This window comes from Hyla sarda, chromosome 8, assembly GCF_029499605.1.
Source record: "Hyla sarda isolate aHylSar1 chromosome 8, aHylSar1.hap1, whole genome shotgun sequence".
In the NCBI taxonomy this organism is placed as follows: Eukaryota; Metazoa; Chordata; class Amphibia; order Anura; family Hylidae; genus Hyla; species Hyla sarda.
Genome location: NC_079196.1, coordinates 51,825,749 through 51,848,596, shown reverse-complemented (window position 1 = coordinate 51,848,596; position 22,848 = coordinate 51,825,749). Strand labels below are relative to the sequence as shown.

The window sequence follows — 22,848 nt, the reverse complement described above, 5'->3', positions numbered from 1 at the left end:
GGGGTAGCGACCTGGGTGCCGCCTGCAGCAGCAAGTCCATCCGGCTTTGTGGTGGGCTCTGGTGAAAACCAATGGCACCTTAGACTCCGCTCCCTGGTATGGTCCGAGTCATCTGCCACACAGGTCCAGCGGATTAACATCCACCGGGGAACCTGTCTTCAGAAGCATGAGTGTTACAGTACAGAGCCCTCCAAGAGATGACGCCATTCTTCCAAGGCCAACTTAATAGCCAAGAGCTCACGATCTCCAATAGTATAATTTCTCTCCACAGGAGAGAAAGTCTTAGAGAAGAAACCGCAAGTACAGTTTTTCCTTTGGATGATTTGTGTGTCAAAACTGCACCGGAACCAACAGAAGAAGCATCCACTTCCAAAATAAATGGCTTGCCTGGATCTGGTCTTGACAACACAGGAGCAGAAGCGAAGGTGGATTTTAACTGTTTGAATGCTTCTTCAGCCTCAGGGGTCCAGTCCCTTGGATTAGCAATTTTCTTGGTAAGAGAGACGATGGGAGCAACCAAGGTGGAATAGTGTGGAATAAATTGCCGATAATAATTGGCAAAGCCAAGGAAGTGTTGAATCGCTTTCAAGCCAGAAGGTCGAGGCCAATCCAGTACAGCAGACAACTTGTTAGGATCTGGTGACAATATACCCCAGAAACAGAACGCTGGTCTTTTCAAAAGTACACTTTTCAAGTTTTGCATAGAGATGATTGTCTCGGAGGCGCTGTAAAACTTGGCGGAGGTGAGAACGATGAGTGTAGAGATTGGGCGAGTAGACGAGAATGTCATCCAAATAGACAACAACACAGGAGTATAGGAGGTCACGAAAAATGTCATTGACAAACTCCTGGAAGACTGCTGGAGCATTACAGAGTCCAAATGGCATCACCACATACTCAAAATGTCCATCACGAGTATTAAACGCAGTCTTCCACATGTTCCCTTCTCGTATACAAATCAAATTATAGGCCCCACGAAGATCTAGTTTAAAGAAGATCCTGGCAACCCTCAGACAATCAAATAATTCAGAGATTAAAGGAAGTGGGTAGCAGTTCTTAATCATAATTTTATTCAAGCCTTGGTAGTCGATGCAAGGTCGCAGAGACCCGTCTTTCTTTTCCACGAAGAAGAACAGGGTTCCGACTGGGGAAGAGGACTTCCTGTTTAACCCCTTCTGAAGATTCTCCTGCATGTAATTAGACATAGCCTGAATTTCAGGGACCGATAAAGGGTAGATTCTGCAAACTAGACAGCAGTGCTCAATGCCAAGCAGCAGCCGCAAAAGCAGACAAAATTTTAAGTGTATAAAAAGTTGTCATCAATTTCTCTACATCTATACTGTCTTTAATATAGAGCTCATCTTATACATACGTTTAAAAATATTGCCCATCTTTCTTATGCTGATGTCCCATTCTATTTTTATTTAACTAAAAATTGATCCCTATAATATGAGTGTAAGCTGAGCTTGAAGGAAATAAGGTTGACCCATGAAAAAAAAAAAAAAAAAACAACAAAAGAGCAATGAACCAAAACATAATATAATATATTTATTGCCTTTTATTCTATTCTGCCATAGGCACAAGCCAAGTTGTATAAGATGTGACTATTGATCATGATGAGTAAATACAATAAGCCTCACATACTGTGATTCATTTCACTCTTGGACCCAGGCAGCACAATGTCTTGGTCCAGCCCTGAAAGGGAACATTTAGAAACGTAGAAATGACCAGTACCCAACACCATTGTTAGGTTTTGCAACAATTAGGTTGGGAAGGTCTTAAAGGGTTACTCTGGTGGAAAACATATATATTTTTTATAAATCAACTGGCTCCAGAAAGTTATACAGATTTGTAAATTACTTCTATTTAAAAATCCCAATCCTTTCAGTACTTATTAGCTGCTGTATACTACAGAGGAAGTATTACTACAAAGAAAGTTCTTTTCTTTTTGAATTTCCTTTCTGTCTGACCACAGTGCTCTCTGCTGACACCTCTGTCCATATTAGAAACTGTCCAGAGCAGAAGCAAATCCCAATAGCAAACCTCTCCTGCTCTGGACAGTTCCTGACACAGACAGAGGTGTCAGCAGAGAGCACTGTGGTCAGACATAAAATAAATTCAAAAAGAAAAGAACTTCCTCTGTAGGATACAGCAGCTTATAAGTACTGGAAGGATTAAGATTTTTAAATAGAAGTAATTTACAAATCTGTTGAACTTTTTGCCACCAGTAGATAAAAAAAATATATATACTGATACTTGGTCCTATAAAGATCAGCTGAAATTTTATGAGAAACTTGGCAATAAGTGCTTAAATGCCCTACAGTGCCCCTGCAGGGACAATTAGGGATTGCATGTTGCCACTAAATTCAAGAGGCAATAAATGGACACGCTGATACTACTACTTGTCTAATTGGTTAGAGACTTCCCTCTATGAATGGCTAGTACCCTATTGGATACCTAAGCCAGAAATGACCCTTAATTTAAAGTGGCAGCCATACACTTAGTACCAAAATAAAACCTTTCTAAGAGTAACAAAGGAAGACAAGAATCAATGTGCTCTCTTCTGACATTTGGTTTTGCATTAAATAATGTAAATCTGCCTTTTCTTCGGCTCTTGTCTGCCGTTTTGCTCTCTATTTCATTCCTTTGTTTGCGCTTTCATTTCAATCAGGCTTACATCAACTGCAATAAAAACAAATTATATAGATCTGCTGCTCTTCACACCCATAGGACTACTTTACCTTCTGCTCAAAGGGAATAGATGAGCTTCAGGCTATTAACACCATTTGTGAGGAATGAGCAATTTCTTTTCATATGCAAAAGATGGAATATTGAATTTCAATGAGAGGGAAGCAAGCACAGGAATAGGCGCCAGCAGATTGCCAGCGAGTTGGTAAATAAAATGCCGGAGCTAAAAACGAGACTGTTTCCAGCCACCCAAAACAGATTATGTGACAGCGACTCAGAGGGAGATCCATCTGTTAAACCCAAAGTATCCAAGGGTTCCTGCTGTAACATTATCGCTAAAACCTGTGGCGTGTCTCCAAGCTCCAAACAGCAAATAGAGGAGATGGGATAAAGAATACAGGACGTCAGTACATAGCAAGCAATGATTACCAAAGTCAACCAGCTTGACTCCCCCTTCTGTTGTCAGAAGTATATTGTTCCCTTTCACGTCACGATGGATGATTCTATTATTGTGCAAATGCTGGAGACCCTGAATAACAAAACAGAAAAGAATTACTCCCCTGTTTAAAAATAATTACTCTGCTATTAGGATTTTAATGATATCTCTACATTGGGGCTGCAGAAACAGCTGTCCGGCACAACAGCTGTTCCATCCTCCCTCACTGAGATCACAGCAGGCCTCATCTTAGCGACTACTAGCTGGGTACCGCACAGCATAAGATGAGTAATATGATAGAATAGCAGTCAACCATCTTGTGATAGATGCAGTTCGCCAAACCTGTGGCTCCCCACGTAATGATGAGACTACATTCTTTGTCTGTATAGGCATGAGGAATGAATCATGTGGCTGCTGTGACTTTCTAATATGTCTTGACCCTGGCCAGGATCTTGTAGCTGAGATAGGACTCCACTTGGAAGAGCTGTATATATGTATATATATATATATATATATATATATATATATATGTAGCAAAGCTGTGTTTGTCACTTTAAAGTACGAAAACAGGGGTGTAATTAAGCACATGGCTTAATAGGGTTAAAGGGGTACTCCGGCCCTAAGACATCTTATCCCCTATCCAAAGGATAGGGGATAAGATGTCTGACCCCGGAGTCCCGCCGCTGGGGACCTCCGCAATCTTGCATTCGTCACCCACCTCTTTGAGCTGCACGCCGCGCTGCCAGCTCACAAACTGCCAGGTGCCGACCAACGGGCTGGAGTATCGTGACGTCATGACTCCACCCCCCGTGTGACGTCTCCTTCCGCCCCCCGCTATGCAAGTCTATGGGAGGGGGCGTGACGGCTGTCACGCCCCCTTCCATAGACTTGCATAGCGGGGGTGACGTCACACGGGGGTGGAGTCGTGACGGTCAGACATCTGATCCCCTATCCTTTGGATAGGGGATAAGATGTCTTAGGGCCGGGTTACCCCTTTAAATGTCATGATTCTGAGCATAATATTTTATTTCAGTGGTCCTTTCTAGCAGCAAGATTTTTTTTGTTGTTATGCAATTGAGTCTTAAGTGTCCAGTGGGTGTTCCCCAGCATGGCAAGAGCCCAGGGTTAGCCACCACATCTCCTCTTTTTTACCATCTCCTTGCCTGCTGTCAGTCAAAGGCAGGGTAGGCCTATGCAAGTGGGCAAGGTGAGGGTGAATAAGAGGAGATGGGCAGACTTACACTGAGTTCTTGCCATGATGGAGAATGTCCCCTGGACAAATGAGCCTAATTTACATATTAGCAACAAGGCTTATATCTCATCATGTGAGAGAACTATTGCAATAAAAAAAGGTATGTCAGGAATCCTGAAGACTAGCCCTATATATTCATGTGCTTATTTACACCCCTCTTTTCCTATTGACAAATCTACTTTACGGGAACCAGTCACACTGAACCTGCAGTCTGATCTGGTAGAATAATGTTATAGAGCAAGAGAAGCTAAGTAGACTGACATAATATTTAGTGGGAAAAGATTCAAGGGATTGTCCAGGATTAGAAAACTATAGCTGCTTTCTTACCACTTGGAAAATGGGGTTAAAAAAACATGGCTTTAACCAATTCCTTACACTTCTTTGTATATGTCTGCTCTTTTTTTTTTTTTTTTTACTTTATTTAAGAAACCAGACTACTCCCGTCCTCAATATATGTGCAGTATAGCGGCACAGTCAGTTCAATTAAAGTGAATGGGGTTTGAGTTGTAATACCACACATAACCTGGCGACAGATGTGGCACTGTTTGTAGAAGAAAGCAGCTGTTTTTCTAATCCTGACAACCCCTTTCAGTATTAGGCCTTGTTTCCACACAGTATTTTGAACCATTTATTACCATAAAAACAGACATAAAACAGTGGTTAATAGTTATGAAAAAAAAAAATGCCCATGTTTTTAACCATTGAACTCAATAGTAAAGCGGCATGGGGCGTAGCTATAGAGGTAGCAGAGGTAGCAGTCTCACCGGGGCCCTGGTGTCTAAGGGGGCCCTAAAGCACATCTGCCCCATAAGAGACCAGTAATATACAGTAATTGGCATATGGGGCCCTGTTGCAGATTTAGCATAAGGGCCCAGAAGCTACAAGCAATGGCTCTGAAAGCGGCTCTTTGTTCAAACACACGTTCATTTTATGGCCGCAATTTTTACACCTGTAAAATGAAATGTTGGCTATTTACAAGCCAAAATATGGCAATTTTCACCTATATTTTGGTACATATTTTGGGCTCCTAAATTGAGCCCATAGATTGTCTAAATGTTTCTTAAAAGAAAATAGCTGTTTTTCAGGCTATAGCTTTTGTCTATCTAAAAATGGCTGAAAATATGGTTAAAAAAAAACGACAAAATAGTTCAAAAAGGGGTCAAAAACCACCCAAAAGCCATATCAGGGGAAATACTTCTGTAAATGAACAGAGCTCACATGGGCAAAGGGTCCTTCATGAATATTCATTAGATGGGCGGGCATATTGGAGACAGAGGCAGGATTGCTGGGTATGCGCAAAGTTGACAATCAACATTTTAGCAATGGTACCCGGATCCGAGCAAGTTATACCTCATTTTAGTCCGGTTCACCTGCACTATGGGGGAGATTGATCAAATCCAATGTAGAGGAATAGTGGTGCAGTTGCCCATAGCAACCAATCAGATCACTTTCATATTCAAAAGGACTCTAAAAAATGAAAGAAGTGATTCGTTGCTATGGGCAACTGCACCACTACTTCTCTACACAGGTTTTTATAAATCCCCCTAAAACCCTGTGTATTGGGTTCAGTGCAGGTGAACCAGCTGTCAGTTTCCCTTTTCTTTCTTGCTCATTCTAGGGTCAAAGGGTATCTAGGCTTTCCTGATTATTGGCCTATGCTTGTAGGTCAAGGGGGATAAGGTGTAATATTTCTCACCAATAATGCTCCATATAGGATATATGAAATGATGGCCTCGTCCAAACGTTGCCCACAGTTGAGGATGCTTTTCACAAGATCTGTAACAGATCCTCCATTGCACAGCTGCGGAACGAGGAGAAAAGACATTATCATTTCATTTACAATATGTTACAACTCATTTACACTGATACAGCTCAGTTCATAACTCAAAGAGGAATTATCCCCATAAAATGACTGTATTACTCCTAAGATTAATAGCATGTCTATTGACAATACTCTGACATTTACTCTTCAGATATAGAAAGATAAAAAGGATAACTCTTTATGTATGCAAATTATATGACCATGATAAAAAAAGAAAAAAGAAAAATATTTTGAATTCCACAGTGAATCATTAAAAAAATTATTTGGCAACCTTGGGGCCTTATACCAGAAATTACTGTTACCTCTTACATCCTTAAAAGGATAAGGAAGGGGCCTTGGAGACAAATTGCGCTAATTTACCTGGGAACATACTGTTTATTGCGATGAGGATACGCCGATGACCCGACCCTAAATTGTGCCTCCAGCTGTTCCCCCCTGTGTGCTTCCCACAGCGGCAATGCACCGCTCCTCACAGCCACAAAGGGACTTGCGAGTCATCACGCACATGCGCAGTGTACTCAGACATCGCGGCCGCTCCGCGATGTCTGTGAGTACACTGCGAGTACGCACGGTGACTTGAAGGCCCGTGTGGCTGCTCGGAGCGGCGCATTGCTGCTGCGAGCAGCGCAAAAGGGAGGGAACAGCTGGAGGCACAATTTAGGGTAGGATCATTGGCGGATCCGCAGCGTAAAATACGCTGCGGATCCGTTCCGTGTGACCCTACCCTATAAATGTATTTTTCTGTGTTGCAATACATTGTATGTATGCACTGAGACATAAATAGAGTGTTAGGGGTTAACGTTTCTTACCCAAAAGTCTATATCACTGTAACAGCTTTGGTAATCTGTCACATGTCCAACCCTTAGCCAATAATGACTAAGGTGTGTCCTGTCTCCACCCCTATCCACGGAATAGGGGGACGATCCTAAACGCACATGTTAGAGTAGTCTGGTCTTGGTCAGGAAAGAAGGAGCACATGTCCTCAAGTCCTCAAGTCTGTCTACATCTTCAACATTCCTGCACTGTTCCAGCGCATTTTATTCTGCCTACAAAGTCTGGCTACAGAGGTACTACAGGAATTATCATTCAGGAGAAAAGCATATACGTAAGGGCCTGATTGCAACAGAAGACTAGGTGCACTATTTCTATGGAACTGGCCTAGTCAGTGACAGACTTACCCGAGGAAGCAAAAGTGAGAAAGGGGATCCTCGTTCAGTTCACCACAAATTACTTCTGATAGCTTGCTCAGATAAATAGGACATAAAGCTAGTGTAGAATTTCAGTCACAAGTTAAATCTAAACTAAGTCACATTCCAAGTGTAGTGAAGAACAAGCCAGGCTGCACTAAAGAGGAAAAATACAATACCCAGGGTAGACCTATCCTCCTACTCTATCACATACAACAAGGAATTTTTGTTGTCAGCCATCTACATACACAACCCTATATCTGGCATAACAAACTTGACATTTGCGCAATCTGATCGTAAAAGCCAGTTATCCATCCCGCCACACCACACAGACTGTGCTAACACTTGGCACTGTGTTGGTAAACTGTTTGCCAGAACTGATGTGCCGGCGATAGATAATGAACATAGCTGGAAACTCTGCGTAGTGGCCGATACTGGGTGACTGCAGCTCATCTCTTACCAAAATGAATGGGAGCCAAACTGCAGTAACCTAAAACGGCCACTACGCAATGTACGGAGCTGTTGGTTACCACCCTGTCCATTGTGTATTGTGGGCACCACAGCTTTGCCAAACAGATGATTGGAGGGGTGCCATGCAGGGCTCAAGTCCTGCAGGAATGCGTAGGAACTGGGTTCCTGCACTTTTTCCACAGCAGAAACACCGTTCCCATTCGTAGGAGTTCTGCTGGACCAGCCCTTGAGTGAAAATCTTGGGTGAGTTCCTGCACTTTTTTTGGTGCCATGCCTATACTTTTTTATATTTCAAACATTACGTCAGGACTGAGGGGATTCCAGACATCTTATACTCCTACAATTGCATTCATACGAAGGTTAAAAAAATAAAAGAAATAACAAAGGTGAGAATATTTTAAGAACTCAGCCCCAGCACGTGCATTGGAAAGCTCACAAGGCTGTGCCATTTATAGAAGCCTTCGCTCTCTATGACGAAAGTGCCAGGCAGGAGAAGATTGATGTACTTGATAACAATGAGGCAACAAATTACAGTCATTTGAGGCGTTTACTGCATGGCTGCATTCACTGGCAGGCAATATAAAACAGACAGTAGCCATATCTCTATACTTATACTTGATGGTGTGCTCTGCCAGCAGCTGAGATGAAACATCCTGATCCAGAATAGCACTGCTTCTTGCAAGCAGTTTCCATTAGTGCACTGCCATACATCAAAGAAGGTGATAAAAAGCAGGAATTAGGGCCCTGGTGAATGTGTTTTTAACCACTACATTAGCCTGCAAACCATCCTTTTCCTGTCTCCGAGGTTTTCATGTTGATGTCTTTGCATGTTTTCTAATTCTGGGGAAAAATTATGTATTGACATCAACATGTTTATTTTGTAATTGATATTGTATTCCTCTTCTAAAATTCTTTTTTGTCTTCAAATATTAGCGCAGTGTTTCCCAACCAGGGTGCCTCCAGATGTTGCAAAACTACAACTCCCAGCAGGCCTGGACAGCCTTCGGCTGTCCAGGCCTGCTGGGAGTTGTAGTTTTGCAACATCTGGAGGCACCCTGGTTGGGAAACATTGCATTAGCGCCACCGTTGACTAGATGGATTCTTCATGACCTTGACCTTGATTGATGAATAAAAGAGACCGATTTCTATTGAACACGCTCTAAACTCAAAATGCCCGCAAATGTAACGTTCTATTTTTCTCTCTAAAAAAACAACGCAAACAAAAGGTAGATAAGGCTGCATTCACACCACGTTTTTGCAATACAGTTCCCGTATACGTTTTCAATGTGAAAACCGTATGTAACAGTATTGAAAACCGTATGCATTGACTCTCCATTGAAAACCGTATGCCAAAAGATGCATCCAGTTGTGTCTGTTTTGCATCCTGTACGGTTTTGTCGTTTTTTTTTTTTTTTTTTTTGCCGTACCCCAAACCGTAGCCTACCACAGTTTTTGGTCCGGGTGAAAAACTGTATTAAACCCTATCCTTTTTTTTTTTTTTTTTTTTTTTTTTAAACATGGGAGTCAATGGGAACTGTATGTGCGTTCTGCCTGACCACAGTGCTCTCTGCTGTCCATTTTAGGAACTGTCCAGAGCAGTAGAAAATCCCCATAGCAAACCTATCCTACTCTGGACAGTTTCTAACAGAGTTGTCAGCAGAGAGCACTGTGGTCAGGCTGAAAAGAAATTTCAAAAAGAAAAGAACATCCTGATAAGTACTGAAAGGATTAAGATTTTTTAATAGAAGTAATTTGCAAATCTGTTTAACTCTCTGGCACCAGAAAGAAAATGTTTTCCACAGAAGTACCCCTTTAAATGGGGTCGTGAGGCTGCTTCTTCCAGGCATCCAGTCAGTCTCAAAACTATTCCACAGACTATGGGTGCCTGAATAATTTGCCGGGTCTCACAGAGGGCATTGCATTCCGTGCAGATTCTGCAGTAGGAATGGACAGGTTCATTGGAAATACAGCACAGCAGAATCCAATTAAATACAATAAGACTCTGCTGCTGCAGAATCTCCGGCAAAATTCCAATGCGGAATTCTGCGCAGAAATTCCGGATGTGACAGCATGGCCTCAGAGTAACTGGAAAGTGTTGGGCACTTTCTGCGTGCCTGAATTATCAAGTGCTTGGCTAAATTGGCACTGACCGAAGCCATATAGGACAACCCATTTCCATATGCTGTGAGAAAAGAGATAGACAAATGATGTAGAATGGATCTCGCTCTAGTGGACTCATTTATTACATAGACACTCATTCATTTACAATATGTGGTCGTCCACGTCTTCTACTATTCTCATTCAGCAGGAAATCCATCAGACTGGTTGTCTAACACCTTGGTCACCAGACCTTCGCTCGTCTCCTGAACAATCGTCTAAAGTAATTTATGACCCAATCAAATTGTATAATTGATCTGGTCATAAATCCATTTAGAAGTTAGTTCAGGAAAGGAGGGAGAGTCTTGGGATCGGGTAGTCTGATGGAATTCACTCTGAATGGGACACAGCAGCCTGCAATGTATGTGAGAACAGATAGGCTGCACAATTCATGTTTTAATGAAGACCTATTTTGAAAAAAGTTTTTTTTTTTCCACCAAAATAAGAATAAAGTAAAACATGAGGCTTTATCTACAATGCCTTTCTAAAGAGGATCTTACTATTCCTAAAAGGTAAATCAAAGCTTCCGCCTCATCTCAGCAGCAGTTCCATTGCTAAGTGTGACCCCCTTCCTTGCTGTGCTGCTGTTGTATGTTTACAGAATTGCTTCCTGTATCTGATCTCCCCCTACATTTAGGCTGCAGGCTTATCCTCAGCAGCAGTTCAGTGCTTAGTGTTACCCCTTTCTTTCTGTACTACTTCTGTTTATTTAATTTCTGCTTACATAGCACCATGCAGAGTCAGTGCATCGGTAACCCCTTCTCCTCTTACATTCCTCCTATAGTATTGTACTGTATAAATAATTATCCCAGTACAGTGTAGCCTGTTCAGTGCACTTTTACTAGTACTAAGTCATGGCAAATTAGCAGGTGTGCGGCACGTCCTGCAGGCTGCAACAGTTTCTGGCACGCCACTTGGGGGGCATGTGCATGCACATACTGCCACTTTAAGAGTTTGTGCACATCCCTGATTCTAGGCTTCCTCCAATACCCCCACCTATAAACCCCTGCTTCACTTTTTCTCTGGTGCCTGAGCAACATTGTAGTTTTCTACAGTGAAGGTTCCTGTCTCCTGTGTTCTGGCATTCCTGTACTCCTGACCTAAGCCTGTTTCCTGACTCTGTCTTTGCCTAATCCTCCTTTACTTCCTTGCCCTCCAGTTCATGACCTGGATTGTCAACCATGCCTCTGAACTTTGAGCTAGCTAAACACCACTGGGCTGCTTCTGAGCTACTCAGCTCTACCATAAATACCATCTCAGCTCTGCTGTATCAGACTTTATCTGCTGCCTTAATACCATCTACAGCATTAGTTCCCCCCTCCTGCCTTTATACCCGATGCTTGGCATCAGGGTGTTCTGGCCTGCCAGGCCAGCTGCCACTTAACCGGGGCCACTATTGCAGTAGCCATGTGGTATTTCCCCTGCAGCTGAAGTCCAACTTCCGCATCCTGGAGCAGGATAAAGGGTTAAGATCAGGGCTTCACTGATTAGATTAGACTTCGCTCCCAAGTTTGGCCCAAAGCCAAACGGATAAGTGGTACGTCAGGTCCACACCTGTCGGGGTGTTATAGTACTAAGTGTTGTGCTATGACTGGATAGGCAACTAAGGGAGGAAGTAGCTGTGTGCGCACTATTGGAAAACAGCTCATCTTTGGTTCCACCACCTGAAATGCAGAGCATTATAAATAGCAGTACACAATGAAGGGGGCTCTCAGGGGTTCAATAACAGCTAGAAGAGGAGGAAAGAGGAGGGAAGCTTGAGGATCATATTGTGTATATTATATCTGTAGGCGGAAGGAAACTAATGTGATACGAAGTGGCGGTTGTTGAAGTGAAGACAGAAAATGATGAGTAAAATATATCCAGCAGTGTTGCGTTCCAGTTCCCGGGGTCCCACCAATCAATCTGTTGTCACTTCTATTGTGCGAACGTATTGATTAGATCTGCGTCAGCTTCACCCTCGCTGAATAAAGTGAGAGATTTGGGAAGGATTTGAGCGCCAGTCCTGAGATCAGCTGCTTTTTTCATTGTTCAAACTTAATGGAGCAGCTCTGATGTACAGTAAGTGCCTGTGAGATTAGCATCAGCTGAAACAAATGAGCAATTTAAAGATGTTTAATGTCAACTCAGATTGATGATTCATAGGGTGCGCTGTCAATGAGCAGAAACTGGAGCCATGCCATTACAAAGACTAATATACAGCCAGTCCATTTTCCAGACTTTATCTGGCTCAACAACATATAGCGAGATATACGGCTATAATAATAAATGTAGGTTTAACACTCACATATCATATAAAATATAAACTCTTTTACAGATTGCTAGCGCACAATATTCTCCAAAATGATTCACCTCCTCGGAAAAGTAATTTTATGTATATATAAATATAATATATATATCGAAGAAAAATAACTTTTAGTGCAGCAAGTTCTACATTAGACTGATATTCTGTTAAAATAATGTTGTTTGTAGTGACATTACCTAAAGCTGGCCATATACAATAGATCGGTACTGGTTAACAGCTATCGCTCCCAGTACTTGGTGGAAGGGGGAATCAGTTATTGCCAAAATTGCTTATTTTCTGTGGAAACAAAGCACTGTGCAAGGAAAACCAACATGCCGATCCTTCTTCCCCTTATATTAGCCATTGATGGAGCAAACTGAAGGCTAAGTAAGGCTAAGTTCACACTAGTGTCGGAGCTCGGGTCATGCAAGAAAAAACTGAGCTGAATGATCCGTGGCACAAAAGACACCAATGAATAGGGTCCGTCTGGGTTCCGTCTGCTGTCTGTTGTTTTGCAGAATTTGAATGGAGTAAAAACTGAGAAAAAGACATCAGTATTTTTTCTACGGTCATGTCCTGTCATTACAACAGATTCAGTGAACGGGGCACCAACGGTTTCCCAGGCATGCTGGGAGTTTTAGTGCTGCAATAGCTGGAGGCACCCTGGTTGGGAAACAATGGTCTAATGTGGTGGCCCAGTACGGGATGGTGTTGCCCCCTACCTTTCCAGCCCTGTCAGGCAGTGTCCCTCAGTGTCCCTAGGGCCCTCTATAGTTGTTTCCCCATTTGTATGTTATGCCTTCATTAAAATGTACCATGTGATTGTTACCCAGGAGGTACCAGTGACCAGCTGACCCCAAAGGTGACCTATGGGCCTATGGTATATAAGTAGAGACAAAAAAAAAAGACAACCGGGAGGCAGCGCCTCGTGTATTACCCTTGGTTGGTGAGGAATCCACTAAACTTACTGGGTAAGTAAACCCAGGGGTTTAGTTAAGATGGCCGCTCACCTTAGAATGAAGAGAATGCGCATATCACCCATCATCCGGTGTATCAAGTGGTTAGGATAAGCTGCCAAGCCTGATGGTCACAGGAGGATGTGAATCTTCCTGTAGGAACTGAAGCAATTATATAGAAGAAGACCACTAGAATCCAGGCGCTGCTTTATCCAAAGATGCAAGGATGCAGGTAGGTATTGTTAACCAGATACTTTTATTTATATTATAGCATACAAGTTAGCAGGATCATGACGCGTTTCGGGGTCTGCTACCCCTTCCTCAGATGATCTAGGGAACTACTGACACCAGCAGACCTTATATAGTATCACAATGAAGGTAGTACAGGTCAAGGGGGTGGGCTTGATGTGATGTCACATCCAGTCCACTTACAAGCAGCATAGTAGAAAATACAGAGAAAAATACAAATTATATACCGTATTTATCGGCGTATAACACGTACTTTTTAGGCTAAAATTTTTTGCCTAAAGTCTGTGTGCGTGTTATACGCCGATACACCCCCAGGAAAGGCAGGGGGAGAGAGGCCGTCGCTGCCCGCTTCTCTCCCCCTGCCTTTCCTGGGGATTAGACGCTGCTGTCGGCCCTTTTCACCCCCTGGTTATCGGCGCCGCTGCCCGTTCTGTCCCCCTGACTATCGGTGCCGGCGCCGATAGCCAGGGGGAGAGAAGCGGCGCCGACAGCCAGGGGGAGAGAAGGGGCAGCGGCACCCATTGCCGGCACCACTGCCCCGTTGCCTCCCCCCATCCCCATTGGCATAATTACCTGAGTCGGGTCCGCGCTGCTCCAGGCCTCCGGCGTGCGTCCCCAGCGTCGTTCCTATGCGCTGTACGGCGCGGCGCATTACGTCAGTGCGCCGCACCATGCATAGCAACGACGCTGGGGACACACGACGGAGGCCTGGAGCAGCGCGGACCCGACTCAGGTAATTATGCCACCGGGGATGGGGGGAGGCAACGGGGCAGCGGCGCCGGCAATGGGTGCCGCTGCCCCTTCTCTCCCCCTGGCTATCGGCGCCGGCACCGATAGTCAGGGGGACAGAACGGGCAGCGGCACCGATAACCAGGGGGTGAAAAGGGCCGACAGCAGCGCTCTAGACCCCAGGAAAGGCAGGGGGAGAGAAGCGGGCAGCGACGGCCTCTCTCCCCCTGCCTTTCCTGGGGGTATATCGGGGTATACACGCGCACACACGCACCCTCATTTTACCATGGATATTTGGGTAAAAAACTTTTTTTACCCAAATATCCTTGGTAAAATGAGGGTGCGTGTTATAGGCCGGTGCGTGGTATACCCCGATAAATACGGTACCTATGTAGTATAGCTGCATAAATACAGGGTAAAACCCAATAATGGAAAGGACAAAATGCAATAAAATACATAAAAACTGCTTATAGCTGTCACTGCATCAATGGGAAGTACATCCCGGTAGTAATACATCAAAGCGAGGCTCCGTTGAGGGAGCCGTCACGATAGTAAACAGTGTAACATGTGGGGCCAGTTGTAAACATGAGAGTCCCGATGTACACAGAGAGCTGACGGGATCTCCGCAGGCAACGCGCACCAGCGTCTCACTGTCAGGCATCTCTATGGACGCGTCGCTAGGCTGACAACTCTGTAAACACAGAGGCAGCCAATCAGATTGCCAGAGGCGCGGCTTGCGCCGGAGAGCCGTCAGCAGTGAAAGAGATACGATCGCATACTGTATCTGCGATATTACAGCTGCGGGGTGTCATTCTAAAAAGAAAAGAAACACAGCTATATTAGCAATCAGAGAAGGAAAGGAAAGACATTATTTTACTACAAGGTAAGGTGATAGAAGCCAGCTGGCTACTATTTACGGTAAAATGTGATGCCTCAGAGACGTTGCCAAGGACAACAGCACAGAGTCCTGATAGGATGCATATACACTATTCGGACTAGATAATATGGCCACAAATTTAGTATATAAAGGACATATCTTATAAACTATAGGTCCTATTTGGAATAGAGTATAGGGACATATTATAAGTCCCATTCAGGATATATATATCTCATAATAAAAGGAAAAAAGTCAATTATGTGTATTAGTAACGAAAGGCCATAAAGGGATATTAGAACATTCGTGATCATTGTAAAATAGGTATACTAACATTTCATCTGGGGGCTAGTCCAAAGAAAAAGCAGGAACAGTCAATACCACAAAGATAAAAAAAAAACATAAAATGCATTACCAATTTACATAAAATATTCCATATAAATTACATCCTTACATTTTTACAGATTTCTACAGAGCCCTTTCCACCATTTCATTAAGACCTAATGGTACAAGAGTCTGGAGTTTGAAAATCCCAAAATTCTCTCTCCTTCTCAACAAGTTAAATCTTTGGGGATTATCCAATGCAATATTTTCTATGGCTACAAGTTTAATGCAGCCAAAATCTGAACGATGATGAGAGACTAGATGCCGAGACACACTGTGTAGAATAGTATTGCTCCGGTGTTTATTGATCCTGTCTCTCAGGCATTGTGTAGTGCGGCCCACGTATTGCAGGCCGCAAGGGCACTCTAGCAGGTAGCAAACCTTGTTGAGCAGTTAATAAAGGTCTTAATATTGAAATTTTCATGGGAAATATTAGAACAGAAATTTTTAGTGCGATTGGCAATTGTGTCACAGCACTTGCATCTCGCGTGGCCACATTTAAAAGACCCAACTGTAGTTAGGAAGGTCTGTGAGTTTTTCTTAGGTGCCTTTAATCTACTGGGCACCAAAATATTCTTGAGTGTCCGGCCCCTTCTAAAGGTAATGCCGGGCTTGGAGGGAAGCAAAGGTTTCAGGAAAGGATCCTTACATAAAATATGCCAATGTTTATCAAAGATTTTGCGAATGGCCTGATTATCTTGATTAAAGGTAGCTATAAAATTACTAGACCATTCTGGTGTAGATTTGCCCTCCATGTCGCCTCTTTGCGTTCTCGGCGCTAGACACTCCTGCTGAGTTAGAGGTTTGGCTCTATCTAGGGAGAATTTTACCAATTTTCTTGGATATTTTTTGGCAGCAAACCATGCTTCCAGTATCTTGCTCTGTTTATCAAAATCACCCTGTAGTGTGCAGTTCCTACAAATTCTTTTAAACTGTCCGAAAGGAATATTAGTAAGCCATTTTTTTTAAAATGTGCACTACTAAAATCTAAGTAGCTATTGCTATCTACCGTTTTAAAGTGCGTCATTGTGCGTAACTTTTTGGAATCATCATGAAAAATTATCTCATCATCGTTCAGATTTTGGCTGCATTAAACTTGTAGCCATAGAAAATATTGCATTGGATAATCCCCAAAGATTTTACTTGTTGAGAAGGAGAGAGAATTTTGGGATTTTCAAACTCCAGACTCTTGTACCATTAGGTCTTAATGAAATGGTGGAAAGTGCTCTGTAAAAATCTGTAAAAATGTAAGGATGTAATTTATATGGAATATTTTATGTAAATTGGTAATGTATTTAATATTTTTTTTATCTTTTGGTATTGACTGTTCCTGCTTTTTCTTTGGACTAGCCCCCAGATGAAATGTTAGTATACCTAGTTTACAATGATCACGAATGTTCTAATATCCCTTTATGGCCTTTCGTTATTAATTTTCTCTATTTATATATTATTTATTAATATTTTAAAAAATGTTATAAAGATATTTTCTATAAAAATATATATTTATACATATTATTAATTTGTTTTTATAAAATTGTGATCTGACTATCAGGCATTCCTTAGATTCTTGACGTGGTATACACACATAATTGACTTTTTTCCTTTTATTATGAGATATATATATCCTGAATGGGACTTATAATATGTCCCTGTACACTATTCCAAATAGGACCTATAGTTTATAAGATATGTCCTTTATATACTAAATTTGTGGCCATATTATCTAGTCCGAATAGTGTATATGCATCCTATCAGGACTCTGTGCTGTTGTCCTTGGCAACGTCTCTGAGGCATCACATTTTACCGTAAATAGTAGCCAGCTGGCTTCTATCACCTTACCTTGTAGTAAAATAATGTCTTTCCTTTCCTTCTCTGATTGCTAATATAGCTGTGTTTCTCTTTCTTTTTTTTTAGAATGACACCCCGCAGCTGTAATATCGCAGATACAGTATGCGATCGTGTCTCTCGCACTGCTGACGGCTCTCCGGCGCAAGCCGGCAATCTGATTGGCTGCCTCTGTGTTTACAGAGTTGTCAGCCTAGCGACGCGTCCATAGAGATGCCTGACAGTGAGACGCTGGTGCGCGTTGCCTGCGGAGATCCCGTCAGCTCTCTGGGGGACATGTATCATTATTTGTTTATGGTAGAAGCATTTTACCCCTTTTCCCGAATTCTAAATTATGTGCAGAAGCACTAAATTTATCAATCAAGTGCAATGAGCTTCATAAATTGCAGGTAAATATAGTAATCTCCTAAATCCACTCTTTGGAAAATAGAATCAATGATTTAGAGCATCTTGCTACGTTAAGTCCAAGATGGCTTATATTTGCGCAAAAAAAACAGCTCTTGCGGCAAAATTTTTGGTGTAAAAAAAAAAGTACGCAGTTAATAAATCCATGTGTACTATAGATGTCACTCCAAGGTACCCTGATTCAGCCACATCTGGAGGACATGCTCTACCAAAACGTGCGCAAAAAAATTGCGCAAAAAAAGGGCTTGCGCAAAATTTTGCGCAAAAAAATACACACAAAACAGGGGTAAAATCTTTGATACATGTCCCCCCATGTGTACATCGGGACTCTTATGTTTACAACTGGCCCCACATGTTACACTGTTTACTATCGTGACGGCTCCCTCAACGGAGCCTCGCTTTGATGTATTACTACCGGGTAGTACTTCCCATGTACTTCCCATTGTTGCAGTGACAGCTACAAGCGGTTTTTATGTATTTAATTGCATTTTGTCCTTTCCATTATTGGGGTTTACCCTGTATTTATGCAGCTATACTACATAGGTATATAATTTGTATTTTTCTCTGTATTTTCTACTATGCTGCTTGTAAGTGGACTGGATGAGACATCACATCAAGCCCACCCCCTTGACCTGTACTCCCTTCATTTTGATACTACATAAGGTCTGCTTGTGTCAGTAGTTCCCTAGATCATCTGAGGAAGGGGTAGCAGACCCCGAAACGCGTCATGATCCTGCTAACTTGTATGCTATAATATAAATAAAAGTATCTGGTTAACAATACCTACCTGCATCCTTGCATCTTTGGATAAAGCAGCGCCTGGATTCTAGTGGTTCTAGTGATTCTTCTTCTATATAATTGCTTCTATGGACCTATGGACCTAGTCTCCCCCATATAAGCCCTGGGAGGAGCTAGCCTCTCTCTCTCTTTTGCACCAAGTCTTTGCTGAGGTCAGTCGTGCCTAGTGTGTGTGTCCAGAGTGTTGAAGGCCTCAAGTCAAGTCCTAAACCACGCCCTGGCGTCACGAATACAAGGGGTTAATGCCATCTGCCCCTAGGGTAACAACATCTGCCCTGCACCTCACAACACTAATGTATATGGTGGCCCCCTGACTTTTCCCTGACAGATGAAGTCGAGGAGAGAAGAATCATGCATCTTACATTGCAAGGCCTCACCCTTTGGTTTTCCTTAAAGGGGTACTCTATTCAAAGGATAGGGAATAAAATGTCTGATCACGGGGGTCTCGCTGCTGGGGACCCCCGCGACCTCGGCTGCCGCCCCCCAGACATCCGGTGCATGGAGCAAACTTCGCTACGGCTAGCTGACTGGCGATGCGGGGCGGAGGCTCCTGACATCACGGTCACGCCACACTCGTGATGTCACAGCCATGCCCCCTTAATGCAATTCTATGGGAGGGGGCCCCTTAATGCAAGTCACCGCTCTGACAGCAGGCTTCTCTCTCTCTCATTGAAAGTACATGCATGCTTGGGAAAGCTTATGTGCATGTGTTTGAAAGAAGGAGTCATCACTGTTAAAGGTGTTTGGGCCCCTAGGACTAGGTTCACACTTAGGAAGCTCCGGATGGAAACATTTTGTCCTGAGGTTTCGAGTGCTGCAAGCGCCGACTGAATCACTCGCCACTAGGACCATGCGGACATTCTGCTGCACCAAAATTTCTCAATGAAATTTCTGACCGAAATTCCTAGGCAAAATTCTGGTCGGAAATTCCATAGTGTGAACCTAGCCTTATTGTCTTTTGAAGAAGTGTTCTTAGTGATCTAGAGTCCCAATTTTAAATGTCGCTAAATCACTGAAGATAAGCAGTGGCAGAGTATTAAAGGGGACCTCTCATCAAATAAACTTTTGATATATTTTAGATTAATGAATGTTGAATAACTTTCCAATAGCATGTTAATGAAAAATATGCTTCTTTCTATTGTATTTTTCCTGATCAGTCCTGTCAGCAAGCATTTCTGACTCATGCTGGAGTCCTAAACACTCAGAGCTGCCAGCCTGCTTTGTTCACAGCCAAACAGGCTGTGAACAAAGCAGGCTGGCAGCTCTGAGTGTTCTCCTTTGTGAACAAAGCAGACTGGCAGCTCGTAGTGTTTAGGACTCCAGCATGAGTCTGAAATGCTTGCCGCCAGGACTGGTAGGGAGACCCCTAGTGGTCATTTCTTCAAAGTGGAAAATTTAATAGAAAGAAGCATATTTTTTAATAACATGCAATTGTAAAGTTATTCTGCATACATTAATCTATAATATATCAAAAGTTTTTTTGATGAGAGGTACCCTTTAAAAATCCTCAGGAAAGATGGGGAAGAGATTACTGGGACCAATAAAGCCAAGTATGCACTGTAAAAGGCTGAGTGGAACGATCTATATACCAATAAAGTTCCGGCTGGTATGATGTCTTCCTAGCATGTATTATGTCTCCTGTTACCAGCTATATATTCCCTAAAAAACAGACTAATGGCACACTCCTGTTAGTGATTCCATCCTGCACGCTCCATCACCCTATCTTGTCCACAGAACACAATTCGGTCCATGAGAAGTTGGATATAACGACAGGAAACTAAAGAAAAAATTATACTAATAGTCCTCCTGGTCATAAAGAAATCAGCTCCATAAAAAGTAAAGCAAGTGACAGCAATGACTTCTGGGGAATGTCAAGCATCTCCGTCTTAATGAGAATCCCAATAGCTTTTAAGGTTGCACTTTTTTCACAGCTTGTTAGTGAATGGGATATATAATCAATTATGTACTGAAGCAAAGGAAATAAAACGGTCAGGCGTTCTACACACTGTATCTTGTAGTGACTGTCGAAACTATACATTGGGAGGGGCTCTCATCATAATGCTCAGGCTGATGTATAGGCTTACAATGGTAAATAGGTTCTCATTGTAAAAAAAACAAAAAACATGCTGCACTGTGTACATTTTATTACTGGATGTCTCTGTATGGTATACTGATATACAGCGGTCCCTCAAGTTACAATATTAATTGGTTCCGGGACAACCATTGTATGTTGAAACCATTGTATGTTGAGACCATAACTCTATGGAAACCTGGTAATTGGTTCTGAAGCCACCAAAATGTCATCCAAAAATAGGAAAAAGTAAGGATTAAACAAAAATAAGTAGATAACTAATATAGATAAAGTAAGATCGTACATATAAAAGTAAGAAAGATCTGCTAGGAGCTGTATATCACTGTCTATGTCAGTGTTTCCCAACCAGGGTGCCTCCAGCTGTTGCAAAACTACAACTCCCAGCATGCCCGGACAGCCAAAGGCTGTCCGGGCATGCTGGGAGCTGTAGTTTGCAACAGCTGGAGGCACCCTGGTTGGGAAACACTGGTCTATGTAGAGGAGATGAGCTTCTTCAGGGTCCTGTACAGAAAAAGCAATGTCCTAAAAAAAAGTAACATGGAGCCGCCCTCACCTGGTGTCCAAAGGAGCAGCTAACCCTGGCACAGGTAAATAGTACAGAACATGTAATACCTCCCTGTACTGTAGGGGGCGCTATCAATGTACATAAAGGACATATCATCAGAAAGACCTGAGAGATTTTTCGAGAACCACAGCATAAAATATAGACCCAAGAAGCAGGTCATTGGTTTCAAGGTCAGCTGTAAATGAAGTTGTCTTCTGCAGGACTATTGAATCTGACTTTAGGACCACCAGATGATCGTCTGGTACTGTTCACAATTTAAAGGGGTATTCCGGTCTTATACATCTTATCCCCTATCCAAAGGATAGGGGATAAGATGTCTGATCGTAGGGGTTCCGCCGCTGGGACCCCCGTGATCTTGGTGCAGCCCCCGGCATTTTGTGCCGTCACACCCCATCCCATAGACATGAATGGAGGCGTGGCGTGATGTCACGAGGGGGCGTTGCCGTGACGTCACGTCTCAGAGGCAGCACTCGGCACAGGACCCCTGTGATCAGACATCTTATCCCCTATCCTTTTGATAGGGGATAAGATGTATGAGGCCAGAATACCCCTTTAACTCATTTATTTCTCATATATATCTATTAAGGAAAATTGTATAGGAAGCCAGTTAACCTATTAGTATGTTTTTAGACTGTGTGAGCAAACCAGAGAAGCCAAAGAGATACCCATTCCATATACATGTCACACTTAGTTGCAATCAATTCCATGAACCCAAGACTTTGATGGTACCACAATTAGTATGGACATAAATGACAGGGAAACTGTGATGACATGTCATAGCATGATTGTATAATAATTACAAGAGTTGGGATAGTTATACATTGCCATAGTCCTCTTACCTCTAGAACGAGCCACAGCTGTCCACCAACATATTGATCGGCTTTGTAATACATTCCATAAAACATTACGACATTTGGGTGATTCGGAAGTGATGTCAGAATATTGTACTCTGCCTCAATCTCCTCATCTACATCCTAGGAGGAAAGCACAGCATATTGATGAGATAATCCTAACCAATAGTTCACAATCCAAATTTTCCTTTGAATTATGGTTCCTTTAGTTTAAAGAGTAACTGTCACCAAATAAAACTTTTAATATAGTGTTCCTTGTGTAATTAGCAGACACTTTCTTATTCACTTGCTTTTAAAATTATCAACATAAGTAACATATGTTTAAATGTAATATAGAAAATGGCCACTAGGTGGCTCTGTTCTGTTCCCTGCCACAATTAATACCGTGAGCTCGGTCTCCTCCCGGCCTAACAGGAGTCCAAACTCAGGAAGTGTTTCTCTGCACTGAGCTTGATTGACAGCTGCACAGAAAGTGAAAGCTCCACAGATTCTCACAGAAAGCTTCACAGATTGAAACCTGCAGATGAGCCTCACAGAATACTGCACAGACTGAAACCTGCAAGAGAGCCTCACTGATAGCAACACAGACTGAAACATGCACAGAGCCTGAGGTCAGCACTGCAACCATGTGAGGGCAGAAGTTGTCCCCCAGCAGGCTTCAGTGATGTCATGACTGCTGGGAAACGCACACTTTCTCCTGCTGGGAGATTGCACTATGTGATCAAGAAGAAAGGTATGATACACAGCTTTTTAAAGCTCTGAATTTTTTTTAAGGGCTGGAGGGGTGTTAGGAGTAGTTAGGG

General features: G+C 42.8%; 1 protein-coding gene across 11 annotated transcripts in view; it reads right to left on the bottom strand.

The window, feature by feature from the left end:
- MYO3B (myosin IIIB) overlaps window positions 1-22,848 on the bottom strand; it is a 523,821-nt gene that overhangs the window by 412,361 nt on the left and 88,612 nt on the right. For 10 of the 11 annotated variants that reach the window (XM_056536145.1, XM_056536147.1, XM_056536146.1 and 7 more), the window contains 3 exons: window positions 22,034-22,168; window positions 6,073-6,177; window positions 3,118-3,217 (listed from right to left, as the gene is read on the bottom strand). In XM_056536145.1, the coding sequence (XP_056392120.1) occupies window positions 3,118-3,217; window positions 6,073-6,177; window positions 22,034-22,168 (340 nt within the window). Of the gene's footprint in view, window positions 1-2,741; window positions 3,067-3,117; window positions 3,218-6,072; window positions 6,178-22,033; window positions 22,169-22,848 lie in introns of those variants that run through there. The other variant, XM_056536156.1, reaches the window with a different exon arrangement.